Here is a 17907-nt window from a genome sequence, read left to right as displayed (position 1 = left end):
AGCATTTCAGTTGTGATTATGTTGCAAAATTCACTAAGCAGAGTTTATATTCAGTCGGCTGAGGGAAACTGCACGTCCTCGGTAACTCGTGAAGATTTCCACGGCCCATGATAACTCTGGAGGATCTGTTAAGCGGGGAAAAGGAAATTCTGGTGGAAAATGATACAAATTATTTTCCAGGAATGTATTAAAAAGACAGACAAAAACCAAGCCGTGTTTTTGTCACCCAGAATGTTTCAGCGGTAAAAGCAGGAACACTTGTATTAGATCAAATCGGCTGACATTGCTTGAAGTCTGATATCAGGCGCACATATTAAAGTTCTGTCAAAAACAAAGTATTTTCTGCACGTTTAGGAGATTAGAAAACGAAATGAAAGGAAAAGCTTGATGAGAGAAGTCTGTTTATGATTTTAATCAGACTGACTGCAGCTTTTCTCTGCACTCTACACTTCTCATGACCACCGAGTTTCTTGCTTGATGCATCAAGAAAAAGAAAAGAAAAAAAACACCAGGCCAGAACCCACACGCTGCTGCTTGTCTTCCTGACGCTTGAATTTAAATGAGATCTTATGCAAAAGTGCTGAGCAGAGAGCAGCGGATATAGCGGATCAGATTTGAGTTTTCTCCCATTTACGCTACTGGCTGATGCTGCATTTTGTCTCTCATCACTATTCAGAGCCTCACCTGCTCTCCCTGCTTGAGATGGAGAGCAGATACATTTTGTCACTCTGTAATCTGAAAACGAAGGACACAAACATGCTGGAGAAGGGATTCATATCTTGTTCTGTTTTTTTTCTGAGCACACCTGATGCTTTAATCACATGTTCCTGCTGTTGAATCTTTACATACCAAATTTGCCTAAAGCTGTTCCTACTGTGTGTTATTTATTATGTATGCACAGAACGAGTGGTTTGACTTCTGTAGGAGAGCATTTAATAAATGTCAACCAGCTTGCTGTTAAAACCACTTGTGTTTATTGCAGCGTTTGTCTCCACCTAGTGGCCATGTGTTGCCTCTTCAGCTTTAATCTAATCTATTTTACATCTCCCTCACTTACAGTAACGCGGCTTCACACTTTGATATATTACCTGAAACCTTCATTGGTATTGATAAATATTTCTACTACTATTATTCTCATGCTTTTTTAACTTCAAAACTAAACTTGGCTGCTCCCATATTCATAATTATTGCATCGTTTTGTTGTTGGAGTTGATTCTGAGTCCAACATGAAAAGGTCTAACTAGCTAAATACCATCCCCATTACCCAGCATGCACCACGCTGACGTCTGAGTGAAAGTGGACCCATTCACCTCGGTTTTTTTTTTTACATTTTTATTACTATTAATATTGTTTCTTGCGATGTTATTGAACTACTAGCAATAAAACATTAATGCCTCTGATATGATCTCAAATTTCCGGAAGAGGAATAGGGCCACCAAAAAAAAAAAGAATTCTGACTTTAATCTCAGAATGATTAAAGTCAGAATTCCGAGATTAAAGTCAAAATTCTGAAGCCTGTAAAAAAACTGTAAAAAAAAAAAAAAAAAAGAATTCTGATTTAAAGTCAGAATTCTGAGATTAAAGTCAGTAAGTCAGAATTCTGATTTTAATCTCAGAATTCTGATTAAAGTCAGAATTCCGAGATTAAAGTCAGAATTCTGAGATTAAAGTCAAAATTCTGAGATTAAAGTCAGTAAGTCAGAATTCTGAAGCCGCGTTACTGTAAAAAAAAAAAAAAAGAATTCTGATTTAAAGTCAGTAAGTCAGATCTCAGAATTCTTTTTTCCGGTGGCCCGAATCCTCGTCCGTACAAATTTCCAATGTTTTGGGGAATCTTTTCGCAATTATTTTGCATTTTAAAACTTTTTAAATTATTTTTACTGGCCTAAAGTGGCTGAAAAATAGAAAGAAAAGAAATAAGTGTCCACGTTGCTATCGGCTGTTGATCATCCTAAGCTGCACATCCCTTCACTACATCAAAACACAACCTGATGTGTAATTCCAGTGTTTTCATGTTTAATGCAGCTTGGAGATGGTCAAGCTGCATTGACCATCTCTTATCAATCTAATAATTCATGTATTATTTGTACTACTGCTGATCTGACCTAATTATTTTTGAAAAACATTTATTTGTATTTAAAAAAAAAAAAAAGTTAAATGTTCAGTCAATGGGTGCAAACAAATGCACCCAGTCCCACCCATCAAACACTGAAATTTAGTTTTTGACGGGCGGGATATTGCTGTACTTTTTTTTTTTTTAAACATAGTAAAAGTTCTGAAAATGATAATATGCACAAATAAAATCTGAATTTATTGTCGCTGCAATTACAAAAATATAAAATTAGGATGTTTTTAGGATGTCCTGTACCTGCAGAGGGACGCTGGATGGAGACGTTTTTTTTTCTTCTCCACATTTCATTTTGTTCGCTTAATCTTCATGCCTGTTTTTGATTTAATTAAATCACAGAGAAACAGAACAAACGATCATGCATACACACACTCACTCAAAGGGGAATTTAAGAGTTGGTACGTTTATTTAAATTATGTATTTGAAAGAATAGTTGAAGAGAAATGGGTTTTCTCTAAATGCAGCTGATCAAAGGCTGCATGTTCATTATATTATATTAATGAGCTTAAGTGCTACACAAACTCCAACCACAAACATTCAGAATAAGTAAGCATGAACTAAAAAGATACACTTTATTTGAAATCAGAAAGGGACACTTTTTTTTGTACAAAAATACACAACTGTTACACAGATGCTTTTACATCAATAGTTGCTCCACTTCATCCTGCTCACGCCGCTGATGGTGCTCTGAACGCAGCACCGCTTCGGGGGCGTTAGGGCTTAACCCATATGTTTGTTTAATTTAACCATGGAAAGTAACTCCGACAAGCAATCCTCAGGTAGATTTGGTGGATCCTGAATTCTCGAGTCTAGACAAAACTGACAGATCCGTTCTTATAAATATCAGGAAAGAATGCTGATCGAGTGATGTTCTCAAAAACAGAGAGTTTAATTCTTCTTCCGTGTCATTTTTCACTTGGACTTCGTGCCTGCTTTCCCCGTTTCGTTTGCTTTTTTCTGCTTCTGTTGCATGATTTCTGCATCCCTGCGACGGGAAAAAAAACATCTCGAATTAGTTGAGGTTACTAAGAGAACTGCAATGCATGAATCAAACAACAACAAGCTTTAATCAATTGTTTAAATCTGTGCTTTTAAAGCCGGAAAGTATTAAACATACAAGTCAGAGTTAAGTTTGAGGAAAATGTCTGGATTTCAGGAAATGAAAACTAAAAATAATCCCATTTAAAAAAAAGCAACATTCAAGTCAAATACAAAACAGAGCAAAAACAAAACATCTGTAAAAGAGTGTGCAGCACATTCTGTTAGAAAATACATAGGTTGGTTATTTTGTTCTATTAGTTGGACCTGAAATAGTTTATATATATCCATCTAACAATGATTTTTCAATGTGCCATTATACCCAAAATCTTTAGCCAGAACGATAACATGCAAAAACACTGCTGCAACATCAAAATACTGAAGTTCCCGACAAAAACAAAGACAATAACTCTCCGTATTTTGTAGATTCAATTATTTCAATTGATTTTAACTAATTGTTAACAATAACAAAAAGAAGATTACTTCGAAAGAAAAAAAATTGAGGGGGGACACAAAAGAAGCAACTGACTTCCAAATTTAGGACGCAACTAAAGTAAATCTACAACCTACACTCATTTTGCGAAACATAAATAAAGGTCCCGAAACTGTCGTTCCCGGTGCTCACCGTTGTTTCCTGGCGGCGGCGGAAAGCCCGTCCTCGTTCCGCTTGCCTTTGCTCTGCTCGGTCTGCTTCTTGGCAGCCTTCTGGCGTGCAAGCTCGCGCTGGTTGCCTCCTGCGGGGCGGACAAAAAGCAGCGGCACATCAGCAACACACCTCAGGGTGCACGGTCCTTCAAGACGCCAAGTTAAAAAATAAAAATGCATAGCGCCCTAAAACTCTTTATTTAGTCATTTGAATAGCATAGAAAATGGAATAGATAGATAAAATATGTAATGTGACTTCAAGTTAAAGAAGCCGACGTGGCAGAGCGGCGCTGCGGAGCAGCAGCGCCTGAGGAAGAAATGCATCCACCAGCACTTTGTCGCAACCAGCGGGGTTATTGACGAAGGGTAACAATGGTAGAACCACTACAGCGCAGTTTCAAGATCACCTCCTCTCACATTGCTGACGTCCTGTTCGCTATTCACGCCACTTGCTTCTAATTAAGCGAGAAAACGGTAAACGAAACCCGTTCGTGCTGCAAGCTAGGGCTCAGGCTAACAACCGGAACAGACAGTCCACTGACCCACAGACAGTAAGAGACGCCTCTTATGTAACACACAGTCAGGTGGAACACACTTTAAATCAAGACTCGCTTCAAGCAAACCAATCATAGACAGCACTGCATTGGCTTTAAATATAAATAAAAACGTACAAACAAATACCATGACAGAACGTTAGGGGCACTGATTCGGGTACGTCTATTTTCTGAAATAGACAGAACCAAGGTCGATCAGTAGCCAAACAGAGACCACATGCAGTCCAGAAATTTGCCTAAAAGTCGAATTATTTGTCGATACTCACTGGTCATTTTAGCACCCTATGTTTCTTTCGCCCAAAATCCAGATACGCTCAGCCAAAGGGCCGCTAGCTCCCTTGTCGTCGTCCACTGGCTTCCTCTACTGTGGTTGCGCCTCACTGTGGCTGCTAACTGTCGCACAGGCACCAGAACGTTCCATACAAACACGACCGCTGCGCATGCGCCAAATCTGCAATCGTGTGGGTGCGCATCGTTTGTCATCCGGTAAGGTAGTCGGTGCGCTGAGGGTGGCGGGATTTGATCAGCTTGATCTGTTCCTTTAGACTCCGTGGTAACCGTAGAAGTGTGAGAAGAGATTCTGAGATTCATTTTTCAAAAAAGAAAAAAAAAAAAAAAAAGTAAAAGCCCAAGAATTGGACAAACATCTGACTGTTTTTTCAAACCAGCATAACAATTTTTCTCAAAACACTAGTGTTAATATCCCAGGCATTTATCCACAACTGTCAATAAGCTAACACATAAGTCACAAAACAATTTAAATTAACTCACAAATTTGTTTCACCCCACAAATGCAAAAGAGACCTATTACAGATATTTATTTCAAAGTCATCAAAATTTCAAAGAATTGGACACCAAAGTCATCAACCTGATACTCTTAGATTAAATATCACAATTTTTGTTTTTTTCAAATCAATTCAACTATGTTTCCTGGCTATGCTAAAAAAAAAAGATCAACATCTTGAAAAAATAATTAAACTAAACAATTAAAATATATTTTTGATTTTTTCAAGATAGGGACATGTTGATCTTTTTTTCATTTAACTCTTGTCTTTTTCATGGCGTCACTCCGTCAACTAATAAAATAAAAAAATGCCTTACATCCATAAATAATTAAATTGCAAATATTATGATTTTGGGGGGTAGTGATACAACAAGCTCACAATACGATGCGATGTTGTACTCACAATACGATATATATCACGATATTCAGCAAACAATACGAACCTATACAATTTGATGCACTTTTAAGATTTTCTGAAGGATTTTAGAGGGACAGTGATTTTGGTGACATTTTGTGTTCCACAGACTCGGATTTAATTAACTGAAAACTGATTAAAAGCACCAACTACACAATACCTACCTCTGATTGGACAGAGACTCGGAGTCTACAGCTGGACAAAATGAAGATGTGTTGAGAAAATTAGTTTCTGTCATTTAATTCATGTGGATTTGACATAAAACTCAAACCTCTAGAGTGGGGAGATTATCAGCCTCTGTAGACTCTCAATATGCAAATGATTCCACTTAGTTGTTTTTTCTTTTGGACATACCATGGCTGCATTTTGGACGTTGAGTCACAGAAAAACAAAATCCGATTTGGAAAAACTTGTAATTTTATTTTGCTGTGAAACGCTCACATATTCATAACGAATGGTTTTTACAATTTAGAATGACATTTCTTAAACTGATTTAAAAATATTGCAAACAACACAGTTTTACAACATTATTAGGCAATTCCTCATTTGTTTGTATACAATTTTTGTATAAAAACGGAGTTAGCTGTTTACTACAAAAGTTTAGCCTTACCTAGCAACACTTTATTGCAACGTTGAGGAGACGAACCAGACCACAGTCACAATGAAACCATAAATCCTATAAAATATCTGAAAACATTCGGCATTTATCTTGGATTAAAAACAAAATCTTTTTTATTTTGAGGGTAGTCCTATGGAAAATGCACTGTTTCCACGATGTAACGAACAACTTTGCGAGGGAATTTAAAAAAATCTCCACATCCTCCCGGAGGCTTAACAATTTGCAGTTTGCAAAGTTGGCTTTTTAGATGCACACGTCGCCAATATTTCAAGTCATACAGCTATACAAATATTAATCATGGTGTAAAATGACAACTAGAAATATAACAGGATTTAAATTTTACCCGTTCGCCTAGATTTGGCAAAAAGGCGGGACTTTGGGTTTGGTGAATTTTCCATGCAAAATGGGTTAAATATAGCGCGCTTGTTGAAGTTACAAACTAAAAAACACAATTCCCAACGAAATAAAAGTCATGTCTGCACATTCAGCTTACCTTTAGGAAACAATTGTGTCTTTCGTGTGCGAAAAGAAAGCCGTTAACGACCGTTAGGCGAAGGCGCGGCTTCTTCTTCTTCTTCTTCTTCTTTTCTATTATGGCGGGTCGCAAGCAGCTTTAAGTTGCCTACCGCCGCCACCTACTGTACACGAGTAGCAACACTACATCTATTCAATTTTATTTTTTTTAAATTTTGTATCCTGAAGATGAATAAATAATGCTTTCCAGAATCTGTAAATATCCCCCGTGTTTGAAGGCGTGGCTTAAGCAACACCAACCAATTAACACCTTCAATTTCACAACGCAGATCTGACGGAGGCTACACTGGTAGTGTTATTTTAAAGCTGTGTGATGTTAAAACAACACTCACGCTTTTTATTTAACGCTACACCTAAGATTTTAACACTGACATTTTTACTGTGTATATTCCCTTTTTTGAAACTCTGTTGTCTTTTCTCTTTATTTTGTTTCTCCGACCAACAATTAAAGGAGACCTGCTCCACCTGCTGATCTACTGGTTGTAGCAGATTGTGGGAAAGGTGGGGACATGATGCTGACTTGATCAGAAAGTCTCTTTCAATCATCTTTTATTTAGGCAGAGATTAAGGAATGTGTGTCCAGTATGTCCAGCATGACTGAGACAAGACAACAACAACAACACTGGGCCAATCAGGAGAGAGAAGACAGAAATGATGGAGGATTCTTCGTAAAATTAAGAAAATTATGGGCAACTCTGACCATCCTCTTCATGAGACCGTCTTGAAAAAACATTAGCATCATCAGTCAGAGGCTTCTTCAAATTTGATAAAATACAGACCGCTACAAAAGATCTTTCCTGCCAACAGCAATCAGCCACCTGCAATGAATATTTGAAGAATCTGAATTAATGAGCTACAACTACATTTAATTTCCCTTTTTAATCTACTAGCCAGGGTTCTCCGCAGAAAACTCCCTCCATTTATTAAATATTTCTACCTGATTCACCTCCCTGATTGCTCCCTTTGACACGTCCACAGGTTTTTCCAAAGGTCCTGTTCGTTATTGTGTCTGACGGAAATCCACCTACCAAGTAAAGGGGAAAGCAGAAAATATTTTCTAGTTTTACGTAACAAACTGAAGCGTAGATATTTTATTATTTAGTGTTATGATGTAATGACGTCAACTTCTAACTATTAAAAAATCAAAACGCTCACTAAAGGTACCTAAACCCCTTACCTTTCAGTCCTTTAGTTTTTTTTTTTTTTACTTCCCTGCTAAAGCAATAGCGATCCACTAATTATCATACAGAAGTAATCAAATAAATACACAAGCAGCCCTTGTAATTACACCATGCATCCCGTAGATGTTGCGACTGGGTCACAAATGGGCCTGGAAAGTTGCAGGCCTATGAAAAGTATTTACCTCATTGGATGAACGTCCCTTTTTGTTCCTTTACAAATCATTCATGATCAGCACAATTTGGCTGTTTGGAGAAAAAAAAGCAACTTTAAAGGGATAACTGATTTCTACAAAATTATGAACTTAACTACACGACAGAATAAGCAAAGTTCAACACATGAAAGAGTTCAGCATCAGTCCATGTGGATGGAAAATGTCCACAATAAGCATCCAGTCCAGCTTAGAACCAGATTGCGGTGTTTAGCCAACCCATTTCGGAAACAGTCTTGGTTGCACAGCAATGAGTAGAAACTAAAAAATAAAATTGGTTATGAATCATGTATTCAGCCCACACTCTGTGGAGTGTACGTATATATTTTCAAACGGCCGCCAGGAGGCGCACTGTACTCAAATACATTTAGAAAATAAGGGAACAAACGCACCGGAGCGTCTGTATTTTACATTTTTTGGATAAAGAGGTTCCGAGTCATTTTACAAATAACCGATTTACAAATAGCATAAAGAAATGTCAATGCTATTTGTATTTTCATAAACACAAATAGCAGTTTTATCTGAAACCGTCTGGTAGGAAGCAGAATGTTTCCATGTTGGTCCCCGGGATTCCAGAGAAAAGAGGATCTCTGTAACAGCAAGACAACAAGATGTTTCTTACCACTCTTGGTATTGGGTCATTATTTACCGTCTGGCTCCTAAACTGTCAGACTGAGTCAATATTGTAATAAGACACTGAAGCTACGAATGAAACACTTTGTGAATTTGCTTCTCCATAGTTTGCAGAGTCTTGCAAAAGTATTCATACACCTTGAACTTTTTCACATAGTCATGAACCGTGTATTTCATTGGGATTTTAGGGGACAGACAAACACAAAGCAGTACTTGTGAAGAAGAAGAAAGGAAATCAGTGTATAGTTCCAAATGTATTCAAACAGATAATTCTAAATCATGTTTTTTGCATTTTTTTTTATTCACTCTCCTGAATAGTTCATTTGTAGAACCACTTTTTGCTGCCATTGCAGTTGCAAGTCTTTTTTCCTTCTGGGAGCTTTATAAGTCTTTCTCCACTCTTTCCTCTTTGGAAGCTCAGTCTGATTTAATTGTCAAGTCTTGCCCAGGATCCATGTTAAGCTCTGTCTGTATGTTTACGTGCAGCATAAAGCTGAACCTATTTCTATTTCAGTCTCACTGTATTCTACCACGATTGCCCTGTATTTAGCGCAGTCTTGTGCAAGCCCAAAAAACTTGAATTTTGGTCTCATCTGACCAGAGAACAACACTAAATCTCTCACATTCTTACCATTTCTCTTATACAGCTTTATGGCAAACTTCCAACATGGCTTCTTACTGCTCTCTTTCAACTATGGCTTCCTTCATATGGGTTAAAAGGTTGATGGGTCGTAAAATCTTTAGCAAGCCCTAAAGATTTGGAATCAGAAAAATGACCACATTGTGAAAACTTTGATAGTTTGGGGCGCCTTGTCCAACCATACTTTTTCCTTCCACTCAACTTTCTGTGATTATGCTTTGATACGGCGGTCCTCTGCGAACAACCAGCTTCTTTAGCTGTGCCCTCCGTATGTAGGATGTCTTTTTCGAGGCATTCTAAATTTCTGAGATGTTGAATTTTGGATTTTTTATTATCTGTAAGCCATAATCATAAAATAATAATAACAAATTCTTAAAATATTTGACTCTATGTCAGGTGAGTCTATATAACATACTGTATGAGTTTCACTTTCTGGAACGAGGGATGACAGATTTTGAATTTTACACTTTTCTTTTTTTTTAGATGTGTGTGTTTGTGTAACTGTGTAAACCTATCAATTTAAGCGATAGATGGAGAAGAGACTGACTGAAATCCACTCCACATGTCTATATAGTCACTCAGGCAAAATTGAAGCCTTAAAATGTAGCTTCAGAGGTGGAAGTTATCTGTAGGAGGAGAGAGAATAACGGGTTGGGTTCCCTTTTGAAAGGTGAATACTGTACTTTAAGGGCGTAATTGCTGTGTGAACACAATGAGTAATCAAACTGCTGCTGCAGCGGTGTTGCCAACGGGCTATTTGAGTGAAAAACGCCGTCTTCTCAGAACGTAATTACATGCTGAAAGCGCGCTCTGGTGCACAGCTCTGTATATCCCTGATGGCTTTTGGGCTAAAAGTCCCAAATTATCTTTGTTTTCCTTTACGTTTTATTTTCGACATTTCGAGGTCAAAGTCTTTCTCAAACAGTCCATACTGTCCTGACGACAGCCGGCCGTTGATCAAGGTCTTATAGAGCCTAATTTTTGAATAATTCAACATTTGTGCTGATTTATGGTGCTCATGCACTGTTGTCAAAATATCTTCGGCAGCATGAGACACAAAACCTGTAGGCAGTGAAGGCTTTAGTAGAATAAACAGATTTACCAAAATGTTTCTTATATACAAGACAAAAAAGACAAGCATTTTTTTTCACAGTCGTTAGTAGAGGTGCGATGCTGTTGTTTTTGCATCGATCCGATTCCAGGTAAATATCAATGATATCCATACCAATAGATACTTTTTTATTATTCAAGTTCGATATATCATCACAGTTCTGACCTTCTGCTTTTTCTGTTGTGTTTCCTTTGGATTATTTTTGATCAACTCAAAACTATTTTGAATTTAGACAAAGTATAAAGGTGTCCACAAAATAAAATAATAACATATTGACATTACAAACAAAAAAAAGAACAAAATAATTTGTGTGCATTTTATTTCCTAAAACAAAGTGCAAAAAATATAAAATTTGAGAGAAAATCAAAACAAAATTTTTGCAGAGGTAGATTAGTTTCAGAATCCCTCTTGAAGTTTCCATTTATTTTGTATAAGAGATTCCCCAAAGTATCAATTTTCCCAAACTGATATCAATCCGATACTGATACTAACTTGGTATTGATATTTTGAATCGATCCGCCCCCACGTCTAATCTGAGGATAAGTAGACCAAACTTTTCTTGTTTTAAGACAGTTACAATCAACAAAACATTTTCTATTTGCTAAATGCCACTAAACTTAGCAAGAGATTTTGCGTGACTTTCTTCAAATTCAGACGTTTACATGCATTTGTATCTCTTAGCTTCTCACTGGAGCTGTGAAAAGCTGAAAGTCGTCAAACTCTTCCAAATCTACTTTCCGTCCCTCAGAGCTGCCTCAGCTGCATGGCTACACATCCCAAATTGCTTGGAAGTTTTCCTGCTCTGGGCACATGGTTGAGATTTCACTCCTACAATCTGGAACGGAGGTCGTTGGGAAAAAAAAGTAAAATAAAGGCTCCATATGAAAGCTGCTGGAGCCCTGAAACGTTGCAGCTAACGCCTGCGTACGGTGAGGTTTTTCGGACAAAATAGCCACCGGCTTGTTGCGTGTCGACTGCAGCAGCCTGTTAGAGCAGCATGTCAAACAACTGCGGTCACTTTATTGGGCTGGTGGCGACACAGGGCACCGCAGGCCGTCTGCCCATGACTTGTTTTCCCCCCACAGCTGCTTTCTGTGACAACATCCTGCTTAAAGCAAGCTATTTTAGTCCGCCAGCGGAATTATCACCACCTGGTAATTTTCACAATGTTGACTGTATTTTCTATTTTTTTTTCTTTTGGCTTCTACAGAGGCTGTGTTTGTGACGGCTGTTCTTCTTGCTGTCGGCCATGTCTGCAGAAGCTTCAGACGGCGCTGTGTTTTTCCTGAAATATCCCGCTATATTTAACCGAGTAAAGGTTTTTTGTGTGTGTGCGTGCATGTGTGTGTCAACACTTCCAACATGTTTCCCTACAGATATTTTGGCCTTCTTGCCAAATCAGTTTAGCTTCAGTTGTAAAATGGTTGTGTAAATATTTGGCTGTTCCCAGATTTCTGGTAATTACTGTAATTACTACAAGAAGGACCCTGAAGTAGAGGAAAAGTCCAGCTGAAGATCACAGTCTTGTTGAAAATGGAGGTTTGTGAAGATTGGTGTGGCTTCTTCTAAAGCTTGTCCCAACCAATTGGGTAAAATTTGGACCCAATATTGGATTAAATCTACCCAACTCGTGACCCAACAGAATTAGTCAAGCTGTAGAGTTCTGGCATATTGTTGACCAAACTCTTGGAGTTATAATTTTTGACCCAATATTTGGTCAGACTAACCCAATACGATCCAATACGATTTTCATACCCGGCAGATGGGTTATGAAAATAACTCAGCAGTTTTTAGAGTCTGTAAGCGTACCACCAGAGCTACAATGGAGTGGTTTAGTTTAAATCCCATTCTTGTGTTAGGATGGCCCAGTCAAAGCCCAGGTTTAAATCAGTGCTGTAGGATATTTGTCTTTAAAATGTCTTAAATTTGTATGTAGAAAACTAGGGCCTTAGAATGTCTTAAATTCATCAGAAAATATCATCACCTTCCTAAAATAATAGCCTTATTAAAAAAGTGATTTTTTAAATTTATTTTTATCCCTTTTGGCAAAAAATAACTTTGGCCATTATTTTTTAAAGGTGAAGATATGTAAGTTGATCTTAAATACATCACAACAGGTTTTAAATTTTCTCATGGCAGGACGATTTAATCTTCTAAATTGTATGTATTTTATTTTATTCATGAGACTTCTCTGTCAGGCAAAAGTTTGAGACGCCTCCAGACATCTTTATTACATTCTGTGACTCAAGGCACCTGCGGCTACCACCAGCTATCTGCTAATGCACCCTTGCTAGCTAGCGCGCCTTTTTGCGTCTGTCATTGGTAAACGGTTGCTGTTGCCCACAAAATAAAAATGTGGCGCCAGACCTAAATAAAATATTCAGTTTCCTTTTGCACATTTCTGTTTTGATACAGTTCTTAAATTTCATTCATGATGGTCTTAAAATATCTTTAATTTGTGTCGGTGAAACCTACAGAAACCCTGCAGCGGGACTCAACGATGGACGTTGACAGAAACTCTGCATCCAGTCTGATTGAACTTGAGCTATTTTGGAAAGATGAATATTCCGACATGTAGTCTCGACACGACAGATGATTCATGAGCTGGCAGAGAGGCCGTCGGTAAAGCGAGGGAATGTTTTCTCCAACACTTGAGTCGTTTTGCAGTGGCTGCACCGCCGTCGACGCCGATCATGAAGAGTTGGAAGCGCTGAGGTGAGACGGTAGATGCTGGCTTGACGAACTGAATGTGTGCAACATTTCTCTCAGTCTCATTTCACCGCCATCATCCATCACAGCACCAGAGTCCCGCCTGCTGTCGTCAGTGACCGATGGGGCGAGCTCATCCGGTCTTGTGCTCTGATCGTTCAAAGCTAATTTTGACACGAGTCTGTGGGGTAACATTAAAATTTTGGTAAACATGCCACCCCCCCCCAGTCATACACGTGTATATTTACAGTACCTGTTTGTTGCTTTTAAAAATTAATAAAGGTCAACAAAATGTGGCTTTTTTGACAAGAAAAATCCAGCAAAAACCTTTAAATGTTAAAGTGAAGAAAGAGTTCAGTGACAATAATGGCAATTAATTAGAAACGTGAAACAAAATATAGGCGATTTCCTCCCCTTTAGATCAGTGTTTTGTAGATGGTCCTTTGGCTCAAAGGTCAACTGCGAACAGCCTTTTTTAAGTCCTCACTGCAAATTCTTTATTGGATTGAGGTCTGGGCTTTGACTGGGCCACTCCAGAGCATTGTTGTCTGCAAACGTGAACATTTTTCTGGTTTCTTTAGGTTCACTTTAAGGTGAAGCTCTTTTGGTCCCAGTCAAAGGCCTGGAAACTCTTTAATTCACTTTAAGGATTTTCTTTAAGATTTCATTGTATGGAGAAACACAAGGAAGATGTCTCATTTAGTCATTTCTGAGTCATTTCTTAATCTATTTGGCAATCTGTTTTAAATTACTGTCCCGCTGAAAGACTCAAAGAGAGCTCCTTTTCTGGTGCAGTAAACCCAATATTTATTATATAAAAAAATATTCTGATATTTCATAATTTTACACCCTCTAACAAGTCCAACGCCATAAAACTCCCAAGTTGTTTTCAGATATTTCGTCTTTGATTTTCACCAGAATGACTTCAAAAAGCTCAATTCTTTTCCTCCACCTCGCCAAACCGTGCTGTCCCAGTCAAAGGCCCGGCAGAGTCATTACACTATACAAGGTCTTTTTTTTCTCATTTGTTTTGTAGAGAATCCACAATTTCAGCCTTTACTTGAACCCCTCACTGGCACGCCTGTGAAGAAACAGTCGAGGGGCCAAAAGAAGACGTGAGAGCTGAGCTCACTCCTCCGGGAGTGCAGATGTTTTAGCCGGTCGATTGCAGAACAAACAAATTGCCGTCCGACGGAGGGTGGAGATTCGGGTGGGCTGAATTTCACTGACATGCGCCTGGGTGGAACTCAGTGAAAATAACACCGGGGTTTTTGATTTTAGAAAGTCAAAAGCAGGTGCGAGTGAATTGTACGACTCCAGTTCGCTGTTTCTTTGTGACCTAAGCAGCTTGATCCCTGAGGATCGGCTCTGTTGTTCCGAATTATCTGTTTAGACTCTGATGTCAGCTTTGGATTGTAAGCTGAGACCTTCTCCTGTTATTACTTTGGTTCATATCACAGCTACAGAATCCAGTTTCTACAGTTAGACCCGTGTCACGTCCAGGAAACATCTTTCCATACAACGCTGCGTCTGTCTCATCGGCCCCAGATTTACTCATTGTATTTTCCCAAATAGCTCGCAAAATTTCTATATGGTGACTAATGTAGAAGCCAAGAATCTCCAGACGATAAAGTATTTACCCATTTGTCAAGTTTACTCTCTTGGCAACCGATTCGGTATTGGATTTTGGTCGGGCTTCTGACACTTGTCTCTTTGGACCTCTCACAGTGGCTCTTAATAACTTTGTCCAAAAGTAATAAAGAAGCAACTGATTATTTAAATAGAGATATAATAACGAACACAAGTTATGACAGTTTTTTTCAGATTCTTTTGATGGAACATTTGCACTAAATTCTCACAAAAGAATGACTCCAACATAACCTGTAATGTTTTTAGGTACAAATATGTAAACTTAAGAGCAAATAAGAGGTTTTTTTAATGGCATTTTCAAGTGATATCAACATCCCGTAGAAGAAAATATATACATTTACTTTGTTACAATTTTTCTTTTGCATCTTTCTTTGTTTAAAACCTAAAAACAGAAATAAAATAATAGTTCTTTGAAAATTAGAACACATTTTCTATAATAGGTATTTAGTAAAAAATTATAAGCACGCTTTTGTTTTCCAAAAGATGATCAAACATTTATCATACTAAGCAAAGTTTTATTTAGTTAGACTGAGAGCAAAATGGCTGTTTCAACTGAAGGTTGCAGGGCCTTGGACTAGGCCACTGTGGCCCTTCCAGTGAAGGTCGTTATCTTATATCCACTCCACTCCCAAATCTTTTGCAGGTTGCTTTGGTGAGATTTGTTCTAACAATTTTCTTTATGCGGGTTCAGATTTAGTCTCATCTGGTAAGATTCAGCTTTTATTTTTCTTTCACTCAGCTATGCGCTACGTTGAATGCTTTTATGACATAAATTTCCATTGAGATACATTGAAGTTTTTGGTTGCGGTGTCAACAAAAAATGTGAACATGCAAAAAAAAAAAAAGAAGAAATGTATATGGTTAGTTTCGCAACTAACCATATACATTAGTTGCAAATTAAACACACAGTCGTTACGTTACTCTAACTGAATCTAAAACTAGGCTGCCAATGAACTCTTGAGGTATTTCCATTTACAGAAAACTAACATCAAATCTGCTCTTACAGCAACAATTATTGAAGAGAAATATGACATTGTCGGGATAATGTGCGGTTGCCAAGGCAGCGGGCTTTATTCAACTAATGCAGGACATTCAGAATAAGGTGGACTACAAAAGAGTGGATTGTGTGTTGGATCAGGCCAAGTACCTCCGACAAGGTTAGATGGTCCCATCACAAATTCAATTTGGACAAGGATAATTGAACCAGAATGGCAGTAAACACACACACAGCCCTACACACACATATGAATTGTTTCCCCATATTTCTCCGCCACAGACTTACACCGATTTAATTTTGTTGTTGTTTTATGTTATTTTATCTGTCCTGTCTTCATCCTCCCGCGGCGGATGAGCTCAGCCTCAAAGTTCCTTACTGACTCCCATGTGAGCTGCGTCCAGACAAAACGATGCCGCGACTGACGGCTTCCCGCTCTGCACGCGGAGTACACCGTATTCTTTAATCTCTTTGGAAAACATCGCAGACTCCGCCGGGAACACTCTGTACGCACTTGAGAGCCCCGCGCAAAATGCAGACGGGGCGGAACGGAGCACAGCGGGAAGCCAAAACAAATTAGCTGTATGCAATGTTCCCATTTAAAACGTGTATTAAGTCTAAAAAGCTCGCGCAAAACAAGCGGCAAAGCCAAATCTGAAATGTAATGCTTTCATTATCTCTGGCATGGCCCAGAGTCATTTGGTCAACTCTTGAACTAATGCTTGCATGCCGACGATGAACTGTAGTGGCTGCGACAGGGACACGATCAGCTGATCTTTCTCAGGTTGGGAGAAACAACATTTTTCCTTTAAAACTGACTCAGGTATTGTAGTTGCGATGAAAGGTTTAGTCATACATGTAACAGCTTAAACAGTGTGGAAAAACAAGATTTGGGTGCACAGGTTTCACTTTATAGTCCATTAAAGTTTGAACATGCACATGGAATCATTCGGAGTACTTGTCCACAGAAAGGTTTCTGGTCTTATTCTGGCTGGATATTTGACTACTCGTTACTGCGGAATTGGCAGAATTCTTTTTTTTTTTCTTCTGGCACAGAGATGTGACTTTTAAGTATTGATCAAAAAGTCTTCAAGGGTTCTGGTAAGGGGGGGGGGGCTTTCCAAAGGCTTAATGGTAGCCTGACTGAGCCGTTTCAAAACTAATTTGGATGGGTGTTTGGGGTCATTATCTGAGTCAAATGAAATGTAATTGGTCAAGATGATCAGGAACAATCCAAGAAGCAGAGCGCATGCCTGGCATGAACTGGAACATGCTACAACACCAGAATCCCCATCAACAGGAAAGTTAGTTTTTACATCACCATGGACAAGACTAGTGGCTTAGAACAGGGGTTTTCAAAGTATGAAAGGGTGAGCCCCCCTCCAAGGAGCACAATGCCTGCTGCGCCCCCCCCCCCCCCCCCCCCCCACCCAATAATCAACCCACACACAAACAAATGCCACTACAAAACACCTTCTAATTGCTTTTATTTTAGAACCAGCTCATCTTTTAAAATGACACTTTATCTGAATGAATTTTAACACATGAACATTTTAAAACATTTCCTCCCATTTTAATTATTTTATCAGGGCCTTTGTATGGCAAATACGCCCTTTTTCATTTTTCTAATGATAAGAACAACCCCAAACTCATTTTTCAACCATTTTCTCAAACAAACGTTACATCTGAGATTCTGAGTTTAATGTTAGAGATACCAACAGTGTTTTCACATCTTAAAAACATTTTGATCACATCTTTGGAACACATCTGTAAATGTTGCACATTTCCTTGAAATTAAAAAATAAATCAAAAATCTAAACAGTTGCAAAATCGTGGAGCTCTTTTTGTGGCTCATCTAAACAATTTATCTCGAGCTAAAAGAGCGTGCTGTATGAAAGAGCGGAGGCATACAAAGGGAAAAACAATTAAAGCTGCAAGCAGCCTCGGGCGGCCTATTGGCCACCGCGGGGGTTCCAGCCACCGCAGAAGCTCTCGCTCGGGTTCCAGAGCCGCAGCCCGCTCCCCACCGCAGAAGCTCTGCCGCAGTTTCCAGCACCGCCGCC

At 38.6% G+C, this 17907-nt stretch overlaps 1 protein-coding gene and 1 long non-coding RNA gene across 3 annotated transcripts; one reads left to right on the top strand and one right to left on the bottom strand.

Moving 5' to 3' along the window:
- Positions 1 to 2675: 2675 nt before the first annotated feature.
- Positions 2676 to 4814, bottom strand: LOC114143722 (small EDRK-rich factor 2-like). 2 transcript variants are annotated; one of them, XM_028016014.1, is made up of 4 exons: positions 4632 to 4777; positions 4533 to 4535; positions 3792 to 3960; positions 2676 to 3113 (listed from the first exon to the last, which is right to left on the bottom strand). In XM_028016014.1, the coding sequence occupies exons 1-4, from the start codon at positions 4636 to 4638 to the stop codon at positions 3041 to 3043; spliced, it is 252 nt and encodes an 83-aa protein (XP_027871815.1). In that variant the 5' UTR covers positions 4639 to 4777; the 3' UTR covers positions 2676 to 3040. The 2 variants fall into 2 exon arrangements, with proteins under 2 accessions (XP_027871815.1, XP_027871816.1); XM_028016015.1 differs by lacking the exon at positions 4533 to 4535 and having other exon boundaries at positions 3792 to 3900; positions 4632 to 4814.
- Positions 4815 to 12170: 7356 nt separating this feature from the next.
- LOC114142479 (uncharacterized) lies at positions 12171 to 17253 on the top strand. Its single transcript, XR_003595024.1, has 4 exons — positions 12171 to 12182; positions 13740 to 13743; positions 16208 to 16214; positions 17189 to 17253. It is a non-coding gene; the product is annotated as an uncharacterized LOC114142479 (long non-coding RNA).
- Positions 17254 to 17907: the final 654 nt, after the last annotated feature.

The sequence above is a fragment of the Xiphophorus couchianus genome, chromosome 4, assembly GCF_001444195.1.
Source record: "Xiphophorus couchianus chromosome 4, X_couchianus-1.0, whole genome shotgun sequence".
NCBI classification, from domain to species: Eukaryota; Metazoa; Chordata; class Actinopteri; order Cyprinodontiformes; family Poeciliidae; genus Xiphophorus; species Xiphophorus couchianus.
This window is presented reverse-complemented; position numbering and strand designations above follow the sequence as displayed.

Bases quoted from the DNA above. Each gene is read 5' to 3' on its own strand.
- LOC114143722 (XM_028016014.1), bottom strand. The intron at 3,114-3,791 runs GTGAGCACCGGG...TTCCCGTCGCAG, and splicing joins GCCGCCGCCAGGAAACAACG to GGATGCAGAAATCATGCAAC.